The sequence below is a fragment of the Typha latifolia genome, chromosome 9 (assembly GCF_019914945.1).
Source record: "Typha latifolia isolate L0001 chromosome 9, TyphaL0001v2, whole genome shotgun sequence".
Lineage (NCBI taxonomy): Eukaryota > Viridiplantae > Streptophyta > Magnoliopsida > Poales > Typhaceae > Typha > Typha latifolia.
The window spans coordinates 2,489,012-2,512,626 of record NC_133094.1 but is presented as its reverse complement, the minus strand read 5'-3'; the positions used below and the strand labels follow the sequence as shown (position 1 = coordinate 2,512,626).

Below are 23,615 nucleotides of genomic sequence, written 5' to 3'. Positions count from 1 at the left end.
TAAATTTGAAAAAGTAAAATTATCACGTGTCTAAATGTGAAACTATATATGAGTTACAAAACCGGTGACTAGAATTAACAACTTTCAAATACAAGTTGATCGAATCAGCAGTGACTCATATGAACACTTAAAAACGTTAAGAAGATTATTAAATCTTATAAGAGAAGTGTTCGTCCAATCAACTTTTGCAGCAAAACATAACTAGTTACGTTACGTTTGAAATGTACTACTTTGATAACAAATTGAGAGACTTAACAAACTGCCAACAGAAGAACTCCATATATATAGCACACATGCATCAGTGTGACGACCGTATCATAAGTACAGGTGCCACTGGCCATAGTTCATGGAACATTGCCTGCTCCAGATGATAAATACATGGAAATTTCAACTTAATCATTTCCCAAGCTTAACTATGAGATGTAAGCCTTGACAAGATCAGAGAAGTTGCAAATATAGCCTGTTCTAGGGCAAGTAATTTTGCCTTCATTCTTACTGGCCATTTCTTCGAGAGCCTGCCATATAAATGAAGAGGAATTGGATTCTCAGCACACTGTTCAAATTTCGTTGCTCGAAAAATGATACAAGTCCTTTAAGGCTTAAGCAATTTGTACCTTGGTGCTATACACATAGCCGTTCGGCAAAACAAGTGGAGGATTCTCGGTGTCCATCAGCTCTTTGGTTATGTAGCAAACAAGCTTAGAATGGTGTTGTTTTGAGAATGGAAGTGGCGCTGCTAATTTTCGGAAGCCTTCCTGCGAGAGCGGGTCTTCTTTGGGACAATTATCTTCATAACAGAATCTTAACAAGGTCAAGAGAAAACCTGAGTTCATGAAAGAATAAAAGAAGGGTGGAAAAATGGTCCTCGTGAAACAGGACGCAATCGCCAGATACAATTTAAATGCAGCAGTCAAATTTGGATGAAAAATGGAAACAATATGTCCTTGATTAATTAATTCAATGATGAAGTAATAAAAGGATACTGCGTTTTGAGGGCAGATAAGCCTGCTTGTAGGTAGATATTCAACAAAGGCTCAAGAGTCATGCCAAACAATCTACAGAATTCTTGCTTGAACTGCTCCACCAGATAATCCCATTGTTTTGCCTCGAATAAAACCTGCAAAGGAACTTTAATTAGTATCCTATAGGGGAATAATATTCCAATAGTTAAAAGTCTTCCAGCAGATTACAGTAAGATGGTTTATGGGGCCAGCATAAAAATGGAAAGTTTCAAGCAGAGTCGTTTTTCCAATGCACTTGTTGGAAAGTTAGAAATTATAGCATTATATTATAGATAAAACCACAAGTAAAAAATAGCAATTGGCCAGAATCTGTTAAGCGCAAAACTTCTTTGGTTTGAAAGAACAACATATGTAGCCCACAGACTCTAGAATTCGATGAGGCTTAGGAAAGTGACTTCTTCTTGGGGGTGTTCTGGTTGCTTCTCTAGAAAGACCGGTATCTAAGGATCTTCTCAAGGGAAGCACAGCACTCCACCAACCTCTGCATCTCCTTCTTGGAGATCTGGAGGCTTTGAAGTAGCCATTTCCCGCAATCCTCTACCGTCTTCTTCAAAGATTTCTCCTGCCCGATATCGTTGTAACTTTTTCATGTACGTCTCTATCTCTTAATAAAATATAAAGGGACTCTGCTCACTTTTCCCAGAAAGAATGACTACTGCCAAAAGAAAATTGTATATTCTTACTTGTCTATTGATACTTGATAAAATAGCACCTCATCATATGGACTCAAAATTTCATGAAATTCGTTTACTATGTTTGGCACCAAAAGTACAATAATATCATAGACCTTGTTTGAGTTGAGGCTAAGTTCCAAACTAGATTAGCTAGTCTCAATTCTTAGTATTGATTTAAATACTTTGAACTAGTTCAAGAAAATATGATATTTCATTATAAACTAGGCTAAACTGTAATTATTACTTTGTGAGCTTGTAGGCCCCATTTGTATGCTTATGCATGTATATCTGCAACAATTGCTACGTAAGCTTAACTACTTAAATAAAAAATTATTTTTTCTAAAATAATATAAGTTTAATATTTTTTTAAATAATAATATAACATTACTATTTTTTATTTCCTTTTTTGTTTTAACTCCAAGTGTAAGGCTATACTATTTTTTAATATTTTTTAAGTTTTTTAATATTTTATAATTTTATTTTTTAATATTTTCTAAGAAGTTGTTCGTATTAAACTTTTAGTAAAAAAAGTGAGTTATTACAGGCTTAAAATTTACAAGCCTGCAACTACTCTACAATTTATTGTGAACTTGCTAAATCTAAAAAAATAGAGGGAATTGTATTTATTTTAGAGAGAAATTATAAATAGATAAAGAGAAGATTTAAAATAGGAGTGTAATTATTAATTTGATGCGACATATAAAAGTAAAAAATATTTATATTTTTAGCAAAATTGAGTATGTGTCATGCAAATAGTACTAAAACATTATTATTAAATTTTAAAAATATAATTGCAAGTTAACCATTTTAAACTCATATTAAACATATCAGTAAATTATATTAAATAATAATTTTCTATTTTTCTTCACTGTGTGTACGAATATATTTTTCCCAGTATTATTTTTTGTGAGCCATAGTGAAAGAGGAGCTCTTTTCTAATAAAAAATTAGAATTAATTTGAAATAGATTTGACAAGACATGAAATTGATAGATTTAATATGTCAAGGATAAATTTAGAATTAATTTGAAATAGTATTAAAATTTATATATATATATATATATATATATATATATATATATATAATTTTATTGGGGACTAAACACCCCCCTCCCCCCGCCTCAAAACAAACAAGGCAACAAGGCCATAAATAAATTTTCTTCACTCTACATGATCAAGCGAATGACAGATCCTAATATATCTAAAGAAAAGGACCATAACAATGACAGATTTTAAAGACAATATATTTAACCAAAAATGAGCTTTGGCATAAGTTGACAACAGTACATAGTTGACCACTCTAACCTTCATCTTCACTTTGTTTATCAATTCTTTCACAATATCAAAGGAGAAATGCACAAACTCTTTCCCCAAAGACCTGTTAAACCTTTCTTTTCTTTCAGTCAAAAGATGAACATAGTCCTCAAGCAATTACTGTTTTCAAGAGGCTAATGCATGGAAGGTATGCTTGTTTCTTCTTTGGTTAGATATAATAATATACGTGAAAAGAACTAGATTTCTAATTATTACAAACAAATTGGTAATCAGAAGAAAGAGGAGTTACAGAAAAGAAAACTACTAATACATGCAAATAAGTGACAAGAAAAAATCAAGTCAGTCTGGAAACGTGAGAGTTAAAAACTTTTCACAGAAAGGAAAGACAGGAATTACCTTATAAGTTGCACATTTGGTACTGCTTTTGAAAGCCAAGGTTGCCGTGACACGTTGCATTTCTTTCATATGGGTGGCACCCCAGGGTGCAAGATATTTTCTAGCATATGCTATGGCTCGCAGGTAATTACTAGCTTTTACGAGCTCTATGAACTCCTGAAGCCTTAGTTGAAACTCAAACTTGCTCTGCAATGCAATGACAGAACACAAGAATCAGATTATGGGCCCCTTTCTAAATGAGGGTCACAGGCAATGGCCTCAGGCCTAGCATTTTGGTCTGTCTTGCATTGCAAGCTAGTATAGGATAGGAGAATAAAGATACAGAAGGAGAGTCACCACTCCAGTTCGACAGTAAATCCATCAGACTGGAGCTTTGTAACAGATCATCAACTCTGTTATTTGACTAACTATTTTTAATTTCCATCAATGAAAATTGTGCTGCAGAAAGATCATCAACTCATTGTACCTTTGATTTTTTCAACCTGGATTTATTTTCTGCACACCATGCTAAAGCAGGAGATACCTCCTTATTCTGAAGAGAATCAATTATTCTTTTTGCTTCCAGGAAGACATCAATATCAACGAGGTCCTGCATGTGGTCTTTACTAGGTTAACAAAGAAAAGTTGAACTGTAAGCACCAGATATTTCCAAAGAAGTCTTGCAAACATAACTCGGATGATAATTTAGATGCAGTAAAAAGCTTACAGATCAAACTACATTGACAAGAAAATGAGCTATGATATTTGAACAGAGTTAATTGGTCTCTATGTCTCAGAAAAGCTAAGATACCTGTCTAAGACAAACCTCAGTTTCACTACCTTGAGAAGAGTGAATGGTGGCCAAATGTAGCACGATGAAACCACATACAAGAAAATGGTAAGTACAAAATAGATTGAGTATTTGACAATATAAAGGTGGTTCAACTCAACCATATAAAAAGAGATTCTCATTTAGCTCACACGGCAGCCTACAATTATTCACGTAACTTGCAGCAATTATTTAAGTACAAAGTACAAACTACGGAATCCTCCTAGAACGGAAGTATGCACAAATGGAAAATACAAAATATGAAGCTCCATTTTCTACAATATGGAATTTAGAATATGAGGTGCCTATTTCATTCTTTTTTCAAAATGTTCAATGTTCTTCTTAAAATTTCTTTTCCACAAATGTGCTCCTTCCCGTAGCACTACATTTCCTGAAATTGTGCAACTTCATTTTGCCAAATTATCAGGTGATATGAAGAATTTCATGACTTGTAGAATGGCAGCATATCTGCACAATATGCAAATGCTACACAATACTCCTGAGAAAACTGACATTAATAGGTAGAGAATTGAATGCATCGAATTCTTCCACTATAACAAATAACAATAAACAAAAAAGAAATGCCTTCCCATTCGTGCACATTCTTTCAAGTATATAAGTTCACCTTCCTCTTCAAAACCCTGATACCTCTTCCAAGATATCCCATGAAAGGAGTAGAAGTCTACAATGTATTTTCTACTAAAGAAATAAACATGTAATCAAGAATCAACTGAAGGGACAAAGGAGACAGGAGTGAATAAGCCATACAGGAGTAAATAGGACATACTTCAGTTGACCTCATGGATAAAGAATAAGCCATGAATAAAACTTCTTAAAGTCAATGATAGATCAACCATATAAAGATCCACTATTCAGAATTACAGGATCTAGCAAGAGTTTGGAATGGAGGATCACAAACACTTCCAATCAACAACCAAATATTTATCAAGTACTCGTATAAGAGAATCACTCAAAACAATCTTCCATCGCTCATAGAATAAAATTTGCGTCACTGTAGGAGACCTCGCACCACATGAGAAGGGAAGCTATTATATAACAACCGAGAGTATATGTTTCAGATATGAATCTTGTGTCTGCCGCGCATAATCTTGGCCTTAATGTTCTCGGATTGTTCAAGGGCTTGAACTTGGCAATTCAAAAGCCCCTAAATCCAAAAACCCCTTCAATTCTGGGCTAAATCATTTTGGTGCAGAAATCATGGCAATCTCCAGAATAGAACTTAATTTGCATATACATTACATGATATGAAGTTTCTTTGAGGTCATAATCCTTGAATTTTAGGGCCATGTTATCTTTCGTGACAAGATGCAGCAGTTCATTTGTCAGTAATAAAATTGCATCACAATCCCAGTGCCTCCTACTCACGTGGAGTCTACAAGAAAGGAAGGTACCTGAATATTACTAGTTTCAGAAAGCTTGGCCGCCGTGTCATAGTACGACATCCGCAGCATGTAATCAACAAGAATTCGCTTCAATCTGGTGTTATTCCACTCAGCCAGGTCATCGACTTCCGCGACATCCAAGTGCTCCAATCGAGCACGACACCTCTGCGCCTGGAGATTCTCCGCCCTGTTCCCTTCTTCAAGCTGATCCAAGAAAGTCCAATGATGGTCGACACTGCTATCGTCCGTCGAGAAATAAAGTAAAAAGATCTTACCTTGCGCTTGAGTCCTTGGAGTCGGGAGACAAGGGAGGTGAGGTGGTCGACGGCGTCCTCTCTTGACATCGACTCGGCCTCAGCGACGCCGGAGATAACGGCGGAGACCTCCTTCTCGGCGGCGCGGTGGTTGGCTCGTATCGTCTTCTTCAATTGCTCCAATGGAACCCTCACGAATTGGTGCTCGAGCTTGAGTGACTCCGCCAGCTGCATCAGTCTGGCGGAAGGCGGAGCCGCCGCTGCAGCCACGGCAGGAGAGGCTGCCGCGGCGGCCGCGGAGTCGCCGTTGGCCACCGGCGAAGGCGAATCGATCACCATGTCCATTTCCAAATGGATCTAGAGAAGACTCAAAGAGGGGAAAGACAAAGGGAAAGGTGGAGAAGGAACGAGGCCTCCACAGTCCACCGTTCCTGTGCTTGCGTGAACGAGCCCGAAACAAGCGAATAGAGAGATGGATAAAGAGATATCGGACGAATATGTTGATGTTATTATAGCTGTATCGAGAGATGAACAGTATATGGGGGGATTAAATTTGGCCATTTGGGCTAATTAGGCGGTTACTGTGGCTAATGTTCCGATCTTTATCAACTCGTGATAGAGCTTATAATGCCATAAATTTGACATCGGAGTGACTGCTTTTTCTCTAATTTATAATTACCCTACGTTTTTATTGTTTATTAAAAATGGCTAATTTATATTTTCTACCTCTAAATAAAAATAATTGCATTTAATTAATACCAACTTCCTTTTTCTTTTAAAAGAAATTGCTATGCTATCCACTGATGCAGATGGTCAGATTGTGATATTCTGGTTAGTTTAGATGTCAAATTATATTTTTTTTTTAATTTTTAAAGATAGAAATGTGATACTGAGGCATAGTTCAACAGGTAGCAATATAATTTAGTCTTTTATTTTTTATTAGTTAATTTTCACTTTGCCAATGCAGCACTAATGTTCTCATAATTTTTTGGATGATGCTGTAATATAAGTTTAGCTTTACAAAGTGTTAGTGGTAAAAATATTAGTACTATAAAGCCTATCTTATGAGTTCCAATTCATTATTGCATGCTTGCAGCAAGTGTGCTAAGAGATTTATATAATAATAGGATAATTACACCGTTACACTTAAGCCCTGATTGATGCTCATTTTTATATATCACGCACCCTCGTTTATTTTTCATGATACATATTTGACTCTTCATTTATTTTTCATGATATATTAAACCCTTTAATTATAAACGATCTCTAAAATGGTTGTTTTGTCATATAACCAATAGATTTTTCGTTAAAAATTCGTGTGTGACACATGATTAATTTTATGCTATCTAGAAATCATTATGCTATTACTTTATATGATAAAAAATTTGAAAAAATGTTGAGTAAAATAGATATTTATTAATATTTTTTGTTAGCGCGGATGAGGGATGAAAAATAGAGGGAGAGTTAAATAGATTTTATCTTATTATATTTTTAAATTAAATTTACTTTTATTTTCCTATATTTTATTTTGTATTATTTTTTGACACTTTTTTTAAGCAAAAAATTTCTTTTAGTAGCTTAAAGATTAGATATGGGCTAAACAAAGAGCCAATCCTCTCTGGATATAAATGCACTAAAGCCTCGTTAAGGTTTTTTTACCCAATATATTAAGCCGCTTAGTTTAGACTACAAACTAAACGCCGCTGAGACATTACTTCAAGTTATCATGCTGCCAAATTGCTTCTTAAAACTAACTGTATCACTGAGCTATCAGCCAAGCTAATTTATTAAGCTAAGTCACCATCAATTATCAAAGAAATTTATTCACAATAATTATTTAAAGTTGAAGTCGATCCTATAATCTGAAGGAGGTACCAACACTTATTGACTAAATTGCTCAGTATAAATAGCACCGATAGAAACAATAAAATAATTTAAATAAATAAATTATGAGAAAATCTAACTGTCCAAACTTTGTCCAAAAATACCGTTGGGAGACATACTAATGTAAAGCAAAATTGAGAATGTAAAATAATTTAATTTCAATTATAGAGAAATCAAATATAATTAACCAATTGAAATACTTTGACTCACCGGCAAGAGAACAAGCTAGGTGTAATCGAGTGGATCGGGCTACTCAAGCAAATTTGGAAATAATACATATCAGTTGTATTATCTGACAAAAGCATTGTTCTTAATTTGGAATCTGGTTAAGAATGATTCGCAAATTAATTCCACTTTATAAACAAAAAGTGTGCACTACTTCATTTGGCACGATAAAGGCAAAATAGTCGTTCTTTGCAAATAACAAGTGTTATGGTCCACATTTGCAAATACGAACACGCACGCTCATCTCACGTGCCGAACGCACGTTCTATAACACATCCCATTCCCATCGAAGGTTTTCGACGCTGCTTTCGTCTTCCTCCCCCAAAACCCAAACCCCTCTCGCTCCGCCGCCGCCATGGAGGACGTCTGCGAGGGCAAAGAGTTCTCCTTCCCCAAGGAAGAGGAGAAGATCCTCGAGCTGTGGGAATCCATCGATGCCTTCAAGACTCAGCTCCGCCGCACGGAGGGCAATCCTGAGTACATCTTCTACGACGGCCCCCCCTTCGCCACCGGCCTCCCCCATTACGGCCACATACTTGCCGGCACGATTAAGGACATCGTCACCCGCTTCCAGTCCATGTGTGGCCGCCACGTCACGCGCCGCTTCGGCTGGGACTGCCATGGTCTCCCCGTCGAGTACGAGATCGACACCACCCACGGCATCCGCAGCCGGCAGCAGGTCATCGATATGGGCATCGGCGCCTACAACGGACTCTGCCGCGCCATCGTCACCACCTACGTCGCCGAGTGGGAGCGCGTCATTACCCGAACCGGGCGGTGGATTGACTTCAAGGATGATTACAAGACCATGGACCTCAAATTCATGGAGTCAGTGTGGTGGGTCTTCGCCCAGCTATTCGAGAAGGGCCTCGTCTACCGCAGCTTCAAAGTAAACGATACAATTCATTCGAATGCAATGCAACAAAGAACTTTTATCTGCATATATTTATAATTTTTTAGCCTGTTTATATCTACCTATAATAACAAGTGGTATCTGCCTTTTTTTTTTCCCTCTCGTAACATTGTAATTCTATTGTCCTACTCAGCTTATATGCGTCAGATGTAGGACAAGAAAAGGAAAGAAATTGTGATTCTTGCCAACATTATCATGGTTTTCATGCAGGTCATGCCTTACAGCACGGGCTTGAAAACGCCACTTTCAAACTTTGAAGCTGGACAGAACTATAAGGTTCTTTTGTGCGGCATCAACTATTTTCCCATCATAGATTCTTTTCATTAATAAAATAATTCCATCTCTGGTCTTATAGGATGTCTCAGATCCTGCAATTATGATGTCATTTCCGGTTGATGGAGATCGCGACAATGCAGCTCTTGTGGCATGGACGACGACACCCTGGACGCTTCCCAGTAACCTTGCACTCTGTGTCAATGCCAATCTTGTCTACGTTAAGGTTGATTATGTCTGTCTGCTAATTTATTTACTTGGCCACCAGCACAACAGAGATCTATTTAGTTGAGATATAGAAAATTAAGACAACTTATCTATTGCTTAGACATTACCGTACTTGAAAGGGAGAAAGTCTGGACTAAAATTTGTTTGATTTGCTAAGCTATACTCAAAATCCAATTCTCCTCATAATTCATATGGAATTATCTCATTGACATCCTTTATGGCTTTGTAGGAAATGCCGTAATGGGCCTCTTAGAACTGATAAGCTTCACGCAATTCAATCATTCCCATATAGGCTTGTGTGAGAGTGCACGCATATGTCTCTTTATGCTCATCCTCCCTGATTGGGTCATCATCCTTTTATTTTGCAGAAGATGGATCAAGATTTGTGATATTAATTATTCTTGAACTCATTGGGTCCTGCTTGCCATATGTCGGCCATAAATTAGTGTAGCATACTTCTCTAACTCCTAAGTAGTATAAACTTGAAAATGTCAACTTGAATTATGGCATTATATTAGTTGGATCTTTTAGATTGGAAATTTAGAAAACTGTCATCTCTGTTCCTTTTATTGGACAGAGCGACAGACGAAATGTAGTTGTTGGGAAAGGTGAAGAAGGTGGGAAACAGGAGATGGGGAATTGATAATCTGATTTGAGGAGAAACGAAAAGAAGCCCTAAGATTGTATAATACAAGATAAATGGAGTCATTTTATAACTTCAAGATGCATCGATTAGATTCTCTTTTGTGTTTTTGCTATCATTTTCCTTTTTTTCTCTTCCTTTATCGAGAACTAATAGTACTACAAATCATCAGGTTCGTGACAAGGTGTCTGGAGCAACATATATTGTTGCGGAATCTAGGTTTTCTCAGTTGCCAAGAGCTGGCACTGGGCCAGATGGTAAATCATACGAATTGCTGGAAAAGATGCCAGGTGCTTCACTGGTGGGCTTGAAGTGAGTGTTTTCTTTCTATTGTTGTTTGATTGTGAAATGCTAGGTAGCTATTATTGTTGGTTTGCTTGTCGTGTTCCATATTTTATGTTATACCATATGAAGATAAGGCCATACTTAGACCAATAAATTCGAGAAAGGTAGAATGGAGACATCCATTTAAAGTGAAAGTTTTACATTAGACAACATCCAGTCCTTTCAGATGCAGCCTACCACAAGCATTGCGAATTCATATTTCTGAATGCTATAGTTTTCTCAGATGGCATCATTAACAAATATAATTTTATATCTATTAACAACATAATGTGAATGTTTATGCTACTCTATTATGCTACTCTTTCAGTTATTTTCATGCAACTCAAATTTGCTTTTACAATTAGTACTGATGATTAGGCGCTTATGCATAAGATATCTAGATTATACTATAACTTACAGTTCAGAGTTAGTGTTATAATAATCTTATGTAGTTATATATTCTGATAAATTTACTTTTTGATCCAGATATATACCATTATTTGACTATTTCTTGGAGTCAACAACTGCATTTAGAGTGATCTCGGACAACTATGTCTCTGATGATAGTGGAACAGGCATTGTTCATTGTGCTCCAGCTTTTGGTGAAGATGACTATCGTGTTTGTGTTGCTTCGGGAATAATTCGTAAGGTTAGAATCTCCAAGAATTTTAGAGTAAGAACAGCTACTTGATATGAAGTTTAGATTATTGAGATCTTATGTTAGTGAAACAAAATTCATCTGATGTCGGATTATTGAAATATCCATTCTTTGTAGCCTCCGGTCTATATATATATTAGTTTTTACTGGAAGGCTATAACTTACATGATTATCTAATAAGTCTTCTCTTATCTGTTTATCTCTTACGTAATAAGTCTTCCTCATTGAGGTTGATGGAAGGGGTTGCACTATTATGCAAATTATTTTCATGCATTCTATCAATTTTAAATAAAAGGGTTGCACTGCAGATTAAAGGTGCACCTTCATTTTATACATTTCTGTCCAATCTTTTCTTTTTTCATTTGATCCTGTTCCTATAAAATATTGATAATTTTTTGTTACTATTTTAATTTTTAATGGAAGACGTGGATCATCATCATCAATGACCCATTCTCTGTGATTTTGACTAAAATAATACTTTGGATTAAGGTGCATCTTTGTTGTGTATGTGCGTACTTTTCTTTTTCAAGCTGATCCTGTTCCTGCAGATAGTTCTTTTTTAATCTGCTTGCCTAGGGCTTGATCTTGGTACTGTGATTTTAAATTTTTAATATTATCAGGAAAGATTTTGATCACTGTCAACATCTAAGCCTTGTTGTAATAACTTTTGTTGGCTGGAGCACAACCAATGTGTAAGAAGTCTGATGGAATCATGATTAATTTATAAAGTATGCTGATTACTTGTCAACTTGGTACCACCTAGTGCCAAGTTCCTAGCCAAAGCTAAATCATACAAGAGAGGCTTTAAGTATGTTGATTACTTGTCGGCCATTGATATACTTTTACTCGGTTTACTTATTATCATTCATCAATTGCAGAAAATGAGAGAACTTCGGTATTGAACTAATTTCCAATCATTTGATGTAGGACAATGACCTCATTGTGGCAGTTGATGCTGAAGGTTGCTTTACGGAGAAGATTGTTGACTTCCACGGTCGCTTTGTTAAGGATGCTGATAAGGATATTATTAATGCTATTCGGGCAAGTATTGCAGTTGGCAATCATTCCTTTTTGACTATTATAATGCATACCACTTTGTTTTCACATTTTGGTTTGAAAAATGAATGTTTAGTAATACAATTTTCAATGTTATGGGATGTATGCCTGTTTAATTTTGAACCTTTAACCTTTTGGATGTAGACCACATCAGCTGGAATAGCTTCTACCAAATTTCGTTAAGAGAATTAGGTCAGAACTTATTTAGTGCATCACATGTTCTTTGGCATTAGAATTCTTAATCACTGTTATGATGTTATCGTAAGAGTATGTGTCCCATGAGTTTGAATAATTGATTAAAAAAGTTTTTCTTCCTCGTATTATTTGTGCCAAAAGAACTTAATCTTGTACATGCAAAAAGTATTGAAGAGAAGTTGAATGACTCTAGGCATCTGCAAATTACAAGAGATATTCTGCTGAAGAACCAGATTAATTTGTCTATAAGTTGTTGCTTGTTATCAACACAATTTGAGTTTTAGAATGACGTTGTACAGACTTAGCTTGTTTTCTTTTTTTAACGAAATGGATAATACAGAATTTAGTATAGTTCAAAGGAGTAAGGACACTCTCTGTAAATGGGTTACAGATGGATAACGATTATGGAACTCATCTGTGTCCTGTGCCTTGCCAAGAGGCATAAACCAGAGGGTTTTCTTATCTTTCTCTAGGGTAATTATGGTACTAAGCTCATCATAGCAATTGGAAGTCAGTCTCAGAAAGGAGGCCGCTTAACCCACTTCCACTTTTATTGGTCATACTTTTGAAGATTAAAACTTGGGCCTGTGATTAATTTGCCTCTATTATGAATTATTGCTGTAGAAAATTCAGAACAACTTTTTGCAGAATTTTGGATGGTGTTTCCATAGTTAGTTGCCTAGTGCGATCTTCGAGCAAAAAGATATTTTAAAGTAAAGTGTGCAAGTTGATCTGAGCTCCCTAGAACCCTTCTTCTTCTGTCAGTCATAAACTTGGGCAAACCCTGCTAGGCTTGGTTTTATTAAGTAGAAGGTATCTTGAGGAGGCAAAGGCTAAAAGCACTCGTGGAAACTGGGAAGGATCAGTACACCAAATTGTAACATAAAGTTGTGGTTGACGAGATAGTATGATGTGTTTATTATTATTTTATATGTATGGTTTTATTAGAATTATTTGTTTGTCTGTGTATGTGTATATCTGGTGTCTTTCATATTCTAAATGAAGAAAAGAAATCTAAGCAGGCGAAAGGAAGACTGGTTAGTGCTGGAAGCATCACACATTCTTATCCTTTTTGCTGGAGGTCTGAAACTCCTCTTCTATATAGAGCTGTTCCTAGTTGGTGAGTGGCTTCGTACTAAAATTTTTAACCTTTAAGTTCATGTATAATTTTGTTGTAAACTTGTAATAGCTTGAAGTCAGTTATTGCTTACAGGAAATAACTAGCTTCCTATTGATGGTTCTATCATCTGTATGATTGTTTTCTTTATTGTCCCTGTGATCAATTGTTAGCATTTCCGGACAAATATACATTCTTTTATTTCTACGACTTCTATTATTAAAATTCATTTGATAATTAGCTCTTTGTCAACTTACCTTGTAGGTTTGTTGCTGTTGAAAAGATAAAAGATCAGTTGCTAGAATGTAACAAGCAGACATACTGGGTTCCTGATTATGTAAAGGTTTGTGTTTTGCCTCAAATCTAGTTACATACTGTATTTCTGAGTTTTAGTTACATCTATATGGTCCAAGTTCATACCATTTAAATTTTTTTCGGTGATATACAAGAGTTTGTACTTGCCTCATCTACCCTCAAAAGCTTAAAATTTTGCATATTTTAGTTGCTTCACCAGACACGAGTTTCTAATTTTTTGAGAAATTATTTGAAAATGAAGGCCTGGAAAATTAAGTGTAATCAGTATGAATAGAATAGAGGTACAGAAATGCTCAGAGTCTATTTAGAATGAATGAACATGCAAGACATGTATCACACATCCTATTTGACTTTCTGCAGGGCACTGCAGGTTCCAGTCCTCATTGGGCTTGTTGTGGACCTGTGGCGTAGTTTTGCCATGGTTTGTGCTATAATAGAAGCCGTATTAATTAGTTTGATAAAATAAGCTTTCCTTTCAGCCTGTTGTTTGTTGTATAGATGTGATCTTTTGTTTAATTTTCAGCATATTGGTTCTCAAAGTGGAAGTGAAAGTTACATACATGTTTTATAAATTTGGTCTAAATTCTTTTTCCAACTAACTCGTCCTCTTGTACATTGAAATTTTATTTTCTATGACATGCAAAATTTAAAGTTGCATATAACAGAGATGCAATGCTGAAAAGATTCATGCATGTAGTTGACTTCCATTAGCGAAATGATGGCATGGAACAATACACACACACACACACAGACCTATATATATATATATATATATCTGTTTTGTTCCTTGACTCTTATAATATTATTGCAGGAAAAACGATTTCATAATTGGCTGGAAAATGCTAGAGACTGGGCTGTCAGCCGAAGTAGATTTTGGGGTACTCCTCTCCCGCTTTGGATAAGTGAGGATGGTGAGGAAATAGTTGTTATTGAATCCATTGAGAAACTTGAAAAGTTATCTGGTGTTAAGGTTAGTATTGTCCAAATGATGAACAAAATAAGTGCTCTCTTTCATGCCTTATTTCTGCATGTCTTCGTTCTCGATTAATTTTTGTGGCATCATTTAATATATTTCCATTATAATGTATTGTTTTACTCATCTCATGCTTCATCCTATTTACACTGTTGCCTGGTTTACCCAATTCTTGAAATTCTTTAAATCAGGTGACTGATTTGCATCGTCACAATATTGATCACATCACAATTCCCTCAAACCGTGGACCAGAGTATGGCGTGCTTCGGCGTGTTGAGGATGTGAGTTGGCTTTAAACTCAGAATTTATTAAGCACAATTTTATTTTTGTACCTATGATTCAAATTTTGTCCTATGATTCACATTTTGAACATGTACCACTTATCAACATGAAAAGGTTCATATATGGAGTTAATATAAACTTCTACTATAATATGAATGATAAAATCTGCTGCATATAAGTAGTATTTAACGAGTCTCTAAATCTTAATTAACCTGATTACAAGAAAATTGTTTCATTTCTGTAGTCTGTAAGTCTTTATGTCTCTCAGTAGTTAATTCCGACATAATATTCTTTCAGGTATTTGACTGTTGGTTTGAAAGTGGATCCATGCCATATGCATATTTACATTACCCATTTGAGAATGTCGAACTTTTTCAGAAGAATTTTCCTGGTCATTTTGTAGCAGAGGGCCTTGACCAAACTCGTGGATGGTTTGTTTCTTTTCCTTTGTAATTTTTATAAATAAATCCTGTATCTAGTGCAGTCTTGTGAATTATTTTTGTTCTGCAATTTTGCTTTGTCACTCTAGTGCTTTACATAATGTTTTATTTTAATAGTTTTTGATCTTGTTATGTGCTCCAGACTTGAGATTCTTTCTTGTACACTAATTAAGTTGATCTTTAAAAAGTAGTAAGCAAAGTTTTGAACTTCAACTTTTAAAACAAATAGAATACTAGAGTTTCTGCAATTTGTCACACACAAATTTGCTATGTATCATTCCTACCTATCTTTGCAGTTTATTTGGCCATTAGCATCATGAAGCTTCAGTAAGGCATGCTATGTAGGGCCTTTCTGCAGATTTCGTTTCTTTTATTTGACTAACGTATTTTATTCTCTCACTGTTAAACCTGATAGAAGTAAAACAATGGTAGTTATGATGTATCATGTCCTATGGTAATGCTTCAGTATATATATTTTTGTTTAATTTTATTTATGCATTGAATGTGCATCATCAATTAGGATCAACCTAAATTATCCTCCTATTATCCTTCGTAAAATCTCTATAGATGTTGTGGTGAGGACAATAGAGCACTAGAACTTCCTGATTAATTGTGAGAAATATTGATAAATTTTAATATATTTTTATATCATGCGGTAGAAATAATCTTTTGTACAATAATGGTATCCTTTTCTATGTGAAAAATTCAGGACTATTGTAAATATTATACATGCTAGATTTCATAATAAGTGCAATTGTGCAAATAAGAACTGCATCACTAGAGCACCGGAATAATAACATTATTTTGCCTATGGCATCGGACACATGTTAGGTGTTAGAAAATAGATAACCTAGTTGCGCTAGTTGATTGAAATTCGTGCCGGTTGGCATGCCCTGCTTAGTCGGCACTTGCCAAGACCAGCACGTGGTTACCTTTTAGCATTGATCTGTCACTGTGCAGTGGCCGGAGGAGGCGAGTAAATGGGAGAGCATAGTTGAGAAGCCGTCGCCTTCCTCTCTCCTCGTTGCTATTGCCAACCTCCTCTCTCTCTCTCTCTCTCTCTCTCATGGGTGCCCTAACCAAGGTTGAAGATAACCTGAGATGGGAGGGGTTTAAAAGTTTTAGGGTCGGAATGGGTTGAGAATAAAAGATCTGCAAAGTGGACCTAACTTAAAGTAGTGGATGGCGGTGGTGGAAGCTCCCTCTCCCTTTCTCATTCTCCTTTTCTTTCCCTCTCTTGCATGGGACGGCGATGGCCAGGCACACGGTATTTGCCACGTGCACGGCCATCCTTGGATTAAATAACCTTTAGTTTCTTAAGACAGAAACTCTAGTAATGCTAATTTGAATAGTAGCTCAATTCCTGAACATGTATATTAGGTAATCCTTTAATTCTATTGCTCTAGCGGATTGAAAACCTTTTTTTTTTTCCATTCCAACAAGGCATGTGTCTTGTTGGTTAATAGAAAGACAAGTTTCCGTAGGCTGGAGGGCATTCTGTTGGTATAGACAAGATTGTAATAAAGTATTGCTACTTGCTGGAATAATTTGGCATCTTGTATTAGTTGTTCCTTGGGGGTCGGTAAAGTATGACTGCCATGCTTATCTATAATATGGCATCCTCCAATGTCAAATAATTCACATGTTCCTGTATAGCTGGACTTGAGAAGTTCCTGCTGACAGACTTCACTGAAGGTTTCCACTGAATATTTTCTGATCCTGTGGTAGGCTTGGTTTTCACTTTATCTTTTGGTTTGTGCCTATTCTTTCAGGTTCTATACTCTCATGGTTCTGTCAACTGCATTATTCGGGAAACCTGCATTTAGGAATCTCATTTGCAATGGTTTAGTATTGGCTGAGGATGGGAAGAAAATGAGTAAAAGGTTGAAGAATTACCCTTCACCTATGGAAGTCATTGGTGATTATGGTGCGGTATGCAGTCAATATATCTGAATAACTTAGAACATGGTGGACCTTATTTATGGCTGTATCCTAGTTTCTCACTGTTTCACCTTCCAAATTGTTGATTTTTTTGGAAACATGATGATATTTTTTTCCCCTTTTTTGATCGTTGTTATACAAAAACACCAAAGCAGGGAACTTATATGGTGATTCATTGCTTTATATTTGTTTCCTTCAGGATGCATTGAGATTATACCTCATCAATTCACCCGTTGTACGTGCAGAATCCTTGCGGTTCAAAAAGGCTGGTGTATATGGAGTTGTAAGTGGGATTTTATACTCTGCTACTTTACTACTTGTAACACTGATGTAGTCTCTCGCTTTTGTGTTATATAGAGAGAGACTTTCATATTGTCACGAAAAATTATCTTATTCTCTCTTTTATTATTCTTCTATTTTTATAGGTGAAAGATGTCTTTCTTCCTTGGTATAATGCATATAGATTCCTTGTACAAAATGCTAAAAGACTTGAAGTCGAGGGTTTTGCACCATTTTCTCCAATAGATCATGCAATACTTCAGAAGTCTTCCAATGTGCTTGATCAATGGATCAACTCTGCTACTGAAAGTCTTGTTAGTTTTGTTCGCCAAGAGATGGACGCATATCGATTATACACGGTTTTATGCTGAGACTTCCTTTGATCTTGGACTGTTAAGACATAATTTAACTTTTTGATATACTAATAGTTTGTCTGACATGTTTATAGGTGGTGCCCTATCTGCTTAAATATATTGACAATCTTACAAATATATATGTGCGCTTTAACCGTAGAAGACTAAAAGGGCGAACTGGAGAAGATGACTGCAGGATGTCGCTTTCAACTCTTTATCATGTAAGTAGATTCTTTTCTGGAGTGTTCTGCTTGTTGAACAAATAATTTTCTGCTCAATTTTCTGGTTTTATTTGCTACTGCCTTGTAGTATGATTTTCCAGAATACTACTACTGCTCTTGATGTGATGTTCCTCATGGTTTTCTTTGTGACAATCTGGATGTTTCTCACTCTTGAATTATTTGTAATTTAGCAAATTTTCTGTAAGATTGGTTTATCAAGAATACAGGCATGTTTTTCTAGTAGCACTGGTGTTTTAAGGGTCCTCACAGATCTGTCGTGCAGTAGCATAACAAATCCATTTATCACTTACTGTATTTTGACGGTTGTGCATCAGCATAGTTTTCTATATACTTTGTTCAGCATTCAAGTTGAACAGTCCTCACAAATTGGTTGTGCATGATCATACCAAGTCCAGTTATCACTTACTGATTTTTATCGGTTTCATATACAATGCTGAGAATAAGATGAACCTCAATATCCTTATGCCCCTTTGTCTAATGTACCATGAGCACAATTTCCATGCACAAATCATTTTTCAATTATTTTCTTGAATTCCTGATTACATCTCTCCTGTTATTTTAGCCTGTTAGTTTACTGCACACAGGTGCTTTTAACAACTTGTATCACAATGGCTCCATTTACACCATTCTTCACCGAGGTCCTTTATCAAAACTTGCGGAAGGTTTCTGTTGGATCCTTGGAAAGTGTTCACTATTGTAGTTTCCCTTCAACGGGAGGGAAGGTAGATTTCTTTTTATGCTACTTAATTTTCCCACTACACATACTGCACTTCTACAATGAGTATGATTCTGCTTTATAGCTCTTTATTGTTTGAGCAATTATCTCGATGAATTTTGCAGAGGGAGGAGCGCATTGAACAAAGTGTTTCTAGGATGATGACAGTCATTGATCTCGCCCGCAACATCCGTGAGCGGCATAATAAGCCTCTCAAAACTCCACTTAAGTATGGGAAAACCTTTTTCTTCTCTCTTTCTTTGTTTTTTGTTTTTCAGGTAGAAACCTTGTAGGAACTAGGAAAGACCTTTATTCCCTGGAAGATTAGTTCCCCAAGGTCTCCAATAGCTGGATTCATTCAAACGGATAATTTTTTTAATCTTCCTCGAGTCCTTGGAGAAGAGTCAAGTTTTAGCTGAAAGGAATAGTTGCCATTTGCCCAACTATCTACTAGTAATTACTTGAGATCTACTTTCATATAGATGAATAACTGATTCTCTTAGTAAGTATTGTGGAGTACATTCGTCATTTCTTCTTTCAGATAGATCGAAATGTAGGGAGAACTGCTTTCCAAGTGGAAATTCTTTTTTGAGAAAATCTAGATTACTAACAAAGGAAGGGAAGACTCTCTTCTTCCATCCAGCAGTTTCTTGTGGATGACTTTTTCCATAGTTTTTCTTTTTGGTGTAAATAAGCAACTTATTAGATAACTAGCATTTTGTGTCTGCTAAATCACTTTCTTTTCCTGCATTTGCAGGGAGATGGTGGTTGTTCATCCTGACAATGGCTTCCTTGAAGATATCACAGGGAAACTGGGAGAGGTTTGTCAATACATAATGCATTCCTGGACAATTGTGTCCTTCTCACATCTGCTTAAATTTTGACTTTCTAAGACTGCTCACATATCAGACTCTCCAGTATGAAATTGGTCTTCTATTTGTGGAACAGTACTAAATGCTTTATCTGTGTAGAAAGGATTTTAAATCTTATGATTTAACCAATGATGGTCGTGCCGGTTGGAACGGATCCATTAAAGTGGTATAATATAAAATATGCTATGAGACTTTTTATTCATGTGATAAACATGATGTGTCATGTGGAGTTAAATGTTTTTTTAACTTTTCCTTATTTCTATCATATTATAGAGTATTTAATCATGATATGGAATGTTTATTAGTTTTAGTAAATATGTTTAATTATATTATGTGTTGAATAATGTTTCTATTTGATTATTACTAGTTTATAATAAAATAGGTCAATTACATGGAAGTATTGAAGTCATGTCATAAAACAGAAAATTTAAACAATGTAAATTACGGAAAACATTGATGAAAATAATATTTCGGCTCCATATTTCTTTAGACAATATCCTGTCCCCAAAACCCACCCCTCTGTTTTATGATCTGCTCATTTTGGTGCCTGTCCTAACCGGTAAATTACGGTTCAACAAGCATCTCATATATATTTTGTCTTCTGAGAGCTTTATAAATTTTTTGGAGGTTTTCTAGAGCTAAAGTCATATTAGTTTGCTTGTATTATCCAATATAGAGGTGAATAACTTCTTATTTCCTACCTAATTTGTTAAATCATTATGTACCTTTTCTTTTTCTTAAGAACTTTGTTACTTTCCAGGCTCTTTTCTGGAGCTGATCCCATTTATTCTTTTTGCATAACTGTATTTACACGTTTGCAGTATGTAATGGAGGAGATCAATATAAAGTCGGTGCTTCCGTGCAATGATCCGTTGAAGTATGCTTCATTACGTGCTGAGCCTGATTTCAGGTATGATACAGACTCTTGCACTGTTTCCTACTACTTATGGTATCTTACAACTTCTACTGTAATTTTCTAGTGTATTAGGAAAAAGATTGGGAAAGGACATGGGCATTGTTGCAAAGAAGGTCAAGAGTATGTCTCAGGATGACATCTTAGCATTTGAAAAATCTGGAGAAGTTTCCATTTCTGGGCATTGCTTGAAGCTGACAGATATTAAGGTGTTAAATCAATATATCTCCTTACAGTGCATTTCCTCTCCGTAGTCCTTTTTCTATACTATATATGCAGGGGCATGTTTCATCCAAAAGCTACCTAAGTTGTGAGTTAATCACTGCAGCGAATATAGATACTTCAGGTTCTTGTTCTTATAAATGCCAAACTGTGAGCCTACAGATTTTTCGTAATTATCCAAATCTTATTTTGAAGTGTCAGATGTCAATTTGGTTGTAACTGACTGGCAAGCCTCATAGCTGATTTTCTCTATCAACAGGAAAGACAGACACATTGTGAAAATTTGATTCTCTATTTAGATCCTCTTAGCCTCCAATATGATTCCAGCTTGGAAATCTTGCTCAGGATAACACATATATTGTCTCCTTTGTCACCTGAAGAAGACAAACTTTTGACATTCTTAGAGATTCTTTGGCAAAAATTATGTTAGTGGTTATTGAACAAGTTCTTTCTGTATGACACAAATACTATTAACTTTGATGATATTTTATATTTTTGTCTTGTATTTATGTTATTATCAATTTTGTGATGCTGATACTTGAATTGACACTGTTGATTACTTGTCACCATTATATATTGTCATTGAAATCCTTGGTACTAGAAGTGTTGCACTTATGCTATCAGGTTGTAAGAGAGTTCAAGCGTCCTGCCAATGTGAAAGATAAAGAAATTGATGCTGCTGGAGATGGTATAGTGTCATACTTCTTTTGATTTAATTCACCATATTATCGCAAACTCTAGTTTCTAATTCTATGTTAACTTTTCCCAGGTGATGTTTTGGTGATACTGGATCTGCGTCCTGATGAATCGTTATTCGAAGCAGGAGTTGCCCGTGAAGTAAGTTGTGAAATTTCTTTCTGCTGGACTTTTAGAATAATGTATAATTGTATATTATATTCTTCAATTCGTTTTAATCTGTAATTATCAAATTTCAGGTTGTCAACAGAGTCCAGAAGCTGCGCAAAAAAGCTGGGCTGGAACCCACAGATCTTGTGGAGGTTTACTACAAATCTCTAGATAGCGACAAAAATGTTTTAGAAAGCATTTTGCATTCACAGGTATGGACTAACAATGCCAGTTTTCCTAATCTATTCATGCTTTCACCATTTTACAAGATTTATTTGCTTCTGGTGTTTTGTTGGCAGGATCAGTACATTAGGGGTGCACTAGGTTCTCCGCTACTACAACAAACATTGGCCCCACCAGATGCTGTGAGTGGAATCACTGTTGTTTTGTGATCAAAATACCCTCTTCGATTAGCCACATTCCATTTATCAATAATTTCTGCCTATCTTTTATATGCTATCAATTGTCTGAATCAAGTTCTGACTATTTAATAAGCCTTTCACTGAACTAGATGGGATTTATTGTAGATCTTACATCATTCGGTATGATTGTTAAACTAAGACCAATCTATACAAGATGATTATCATTTGTCAGCTCTACTGTGTATTTGGTACTTTTCTTCCTTCAGCAGTAAGTGATTTGAAGGCAACATTTTTACCAACTTGTTATTTTACCATTATTTTGCAGGTTGTATTCTGTCAGGAGGAATTCCATGGGGTGTGTGGCATGGCATTTCTCATCTCTATAGCCAAGCCTACTGTAGTAGTTAGCGATGCTGTTATTCCTCTATGTTCAGGTGATTAATGCAGAAATTAGTAGGATAAACAGAGACAGTGTCTAAGTATTTAATGCTTTTTGGGTGAAAGATTAAATCAAGTTAAAGAATGTATCAGCAGAAGGTATTGGGAATCCAATGCTGCGGAAGTGACCTTTATATCACTTCTCTCTTTAGTTTCTGCTATTTGTAATCTGTATTATTACCGATTATTGGACCTCTCATTTGCAATTTGAATCTTACATGATACAAAACTGTTTTTAGTTTTCTCTTCCTATCCTGATGCATATATGCTTGCGATGTCAGGAAATAAAAAGCATGCTGAGGCATTACAGACATATCTATCTTCAAGAGATCTTTCCAATTTGAAGTTGGAGTTTCAAGTTGGAAATGGCAAGGTGAGCATTGTATTATTACATGATTGAGTAATCCGGTGACCTGATTTTGGTTTGGCGGTAGCTTATTCTCCTGAGTCTGAAATTTATCATCTCGTAGTGTTCTGACTTGTTTGGTTGTTGCAGATTAAGATAGACTGCTTTGAGGATTACCCCTTGGTAGATCTGGAATTAGGAAGACATGTCTTTCTGAGTGTTGGGGATCATTACCTGGCCACAGCGCATTGAATATACTGAAGGTTAAGCGTGTTATTTGAGCACCATCAATGAGGTCTTCTGTTATTATTCTTTTGATCAATTTTTATTCGTAAGACTAGGTGAATCTAGTAATTTACATGGAATAGTTGATTTTTGCTCGAAGCCGTAGCTGTAATCGGCATTTGATTTTCTTGACAGTTTGAGGGTCTACTCCCAGTCCAATTTGTGCCACCGATTTATTAATCATGCTAATACAAGTGTATTTTGTCAAGTCAAAGTGAAATTCTTCTTGGTTCGTTGTATAGGAAACATGGGGCACCACACAATCAGTAAAACTAAACCTTGATATAAATTCACTCAATGTATTCTTGTGGATGAACCTCTTGTTGATTGCTATCGCCGTCAGTTTCACTCTCCACTTTAACTCATCACTTGGTTACATTCATCCTTGTACAGAAAATACCAAATCCTGCCTTTGGAATCAGATTTCTCTTTACAAGTATATTAT

The 23,615-nt window shown here is 35.8% G+C and overlaps 2 protein-coding genes across 2 annotated transcripts; one reads left to right on the top strand and one right to left on the bottom strand.

Moving 5' to 3' along the window:
• Positions 1 to 251: 251 nt before the first annotated feature.
• Positions 252 to 6,349, bottom strand: LOC140794948 (protein MAEA homolog). Its single transcript, XM_073147244.1, has 7 exons — positions 5,852 to 6,349; positions 5,586 to 5,780; positions 3,832 to 3,954; positions 3,366 to 3,551; positions 984 to 1,117; positions 615 to 801; positions 252 to 515 (listed from the first exon to the last, which is right to left on the bottom strand). Exons 1-7 carry the CDS (start codon positions 6,173 to 6,175, stop codon positions 414 to 416), a joined length of 1,251 nt encoding a protein of 416 aa, XP_073003345.1. The 5' UTR covers positions 6,176 to 6,349; the 3' UTR covers positions 252 to 413.
• A 1,848-nt stretch (positions 6,350 to 8,197) lies between these two features.
• LOC140794997 (isoleucine--tRNA ligase, cytoplasmic) lies at positions 8,198 to 23,384 on the top strand. Its single transcript, XM_073147353.1, has 27 exons — positions 8,198 to 8,828; positions 9,063 to 9,128; positions 9,208 to 9,351; positions 10,169 to 10,308; positions 10,807 to 10,969; positions 11,906 to 12,019; positions 13,252 to 13,349; positions 13,611 to 13,689; positions 14,473 to 14,631; positions 14,826 to 14,915; positions 15,214 to 15,347; positions 17,129 to 17,288; positions 17,497 to 17,580; positions 17,723 to 17,935; positions 18,025 to 18,150; positions 18,756 to 18,893; positions 19,012 to 19,115; positions 19,644 to 19,707; positions 20,580 to 20,668; positions 20,739 to 20,880; positions 21,518 to 21,581; positions 21,663 to 21,730; positions 21,829 to 21,951; positions 22,039 to 22,104; positions 22,427 to 22,535; positions 22,821 to 22,912; positions 23,036 to 23,384. Exons 1-27 carry the CDS (start codon positions 8,295 to 8,297, stop codon positions 23,135 to 23,137), a joined length of 3,465 nt encoding a protein of 1,154 aa, XP_073003454.1. The 5' UTR covers positions 8,198 to 8,294; the 3' UTR covers positions 23,138 to 23,384.
• The last annotated feature ends 231 nt before the right edge of the window (positions 23,385 to 23,615 follow it).

What these genes read in the sequence shown, in the direction of transcription:
- LOC140794997 (XM_073147353.1), top strand. Translation starts at nt 8,295, where the DNA reads ATGGAGGACGTCTGCGAGGGCAAAGAGTTCTCCTTCCCCAAGGAAGAG. An exon ending in GGGTTCCTGATTATGTAAAG is followed by an intron (nt 13,690 to 14,472) that starts GTTTGTGTTTTG and finishes ATATTATTGCAG; the next exon opens with GAAAAACGATTTCATAATTG. An exon ending in CGCTTTCAACTCTTTATCAT is followed by an intron (nt 18,151 to 18,755) that starts GTAAGTAGATTC and finishes TACTGCACACAG; the next exon opens with GTGCTTTTAACAACTTGTAT.
- LOC140794948 (XM_073147244.1), bottom strand. Translation starts at nt 6,175, where the DNA reads ATGGACATGGTGATCGATTCGCCTTCGCCGGTGGCCAACGGCGACTCC. An exon ending in CCAAATGTGCAACTTATAAG is followed by an intron (nt 1,118 to 3,365) that starts GTAATTCCTGTC and finishes GTTCCTTTGCAG; the next exon opens with GTTTTATTCGAGGCAAAACA. An exon ending in TTATCTGCCCTCAAAACGCA is followed by an intron (nt 802 to 983) that starts GTATCCTTTTAT and finishes GACCTTGTTAAG; the next exon opens with ATTCTGTTATGAAGATAATT.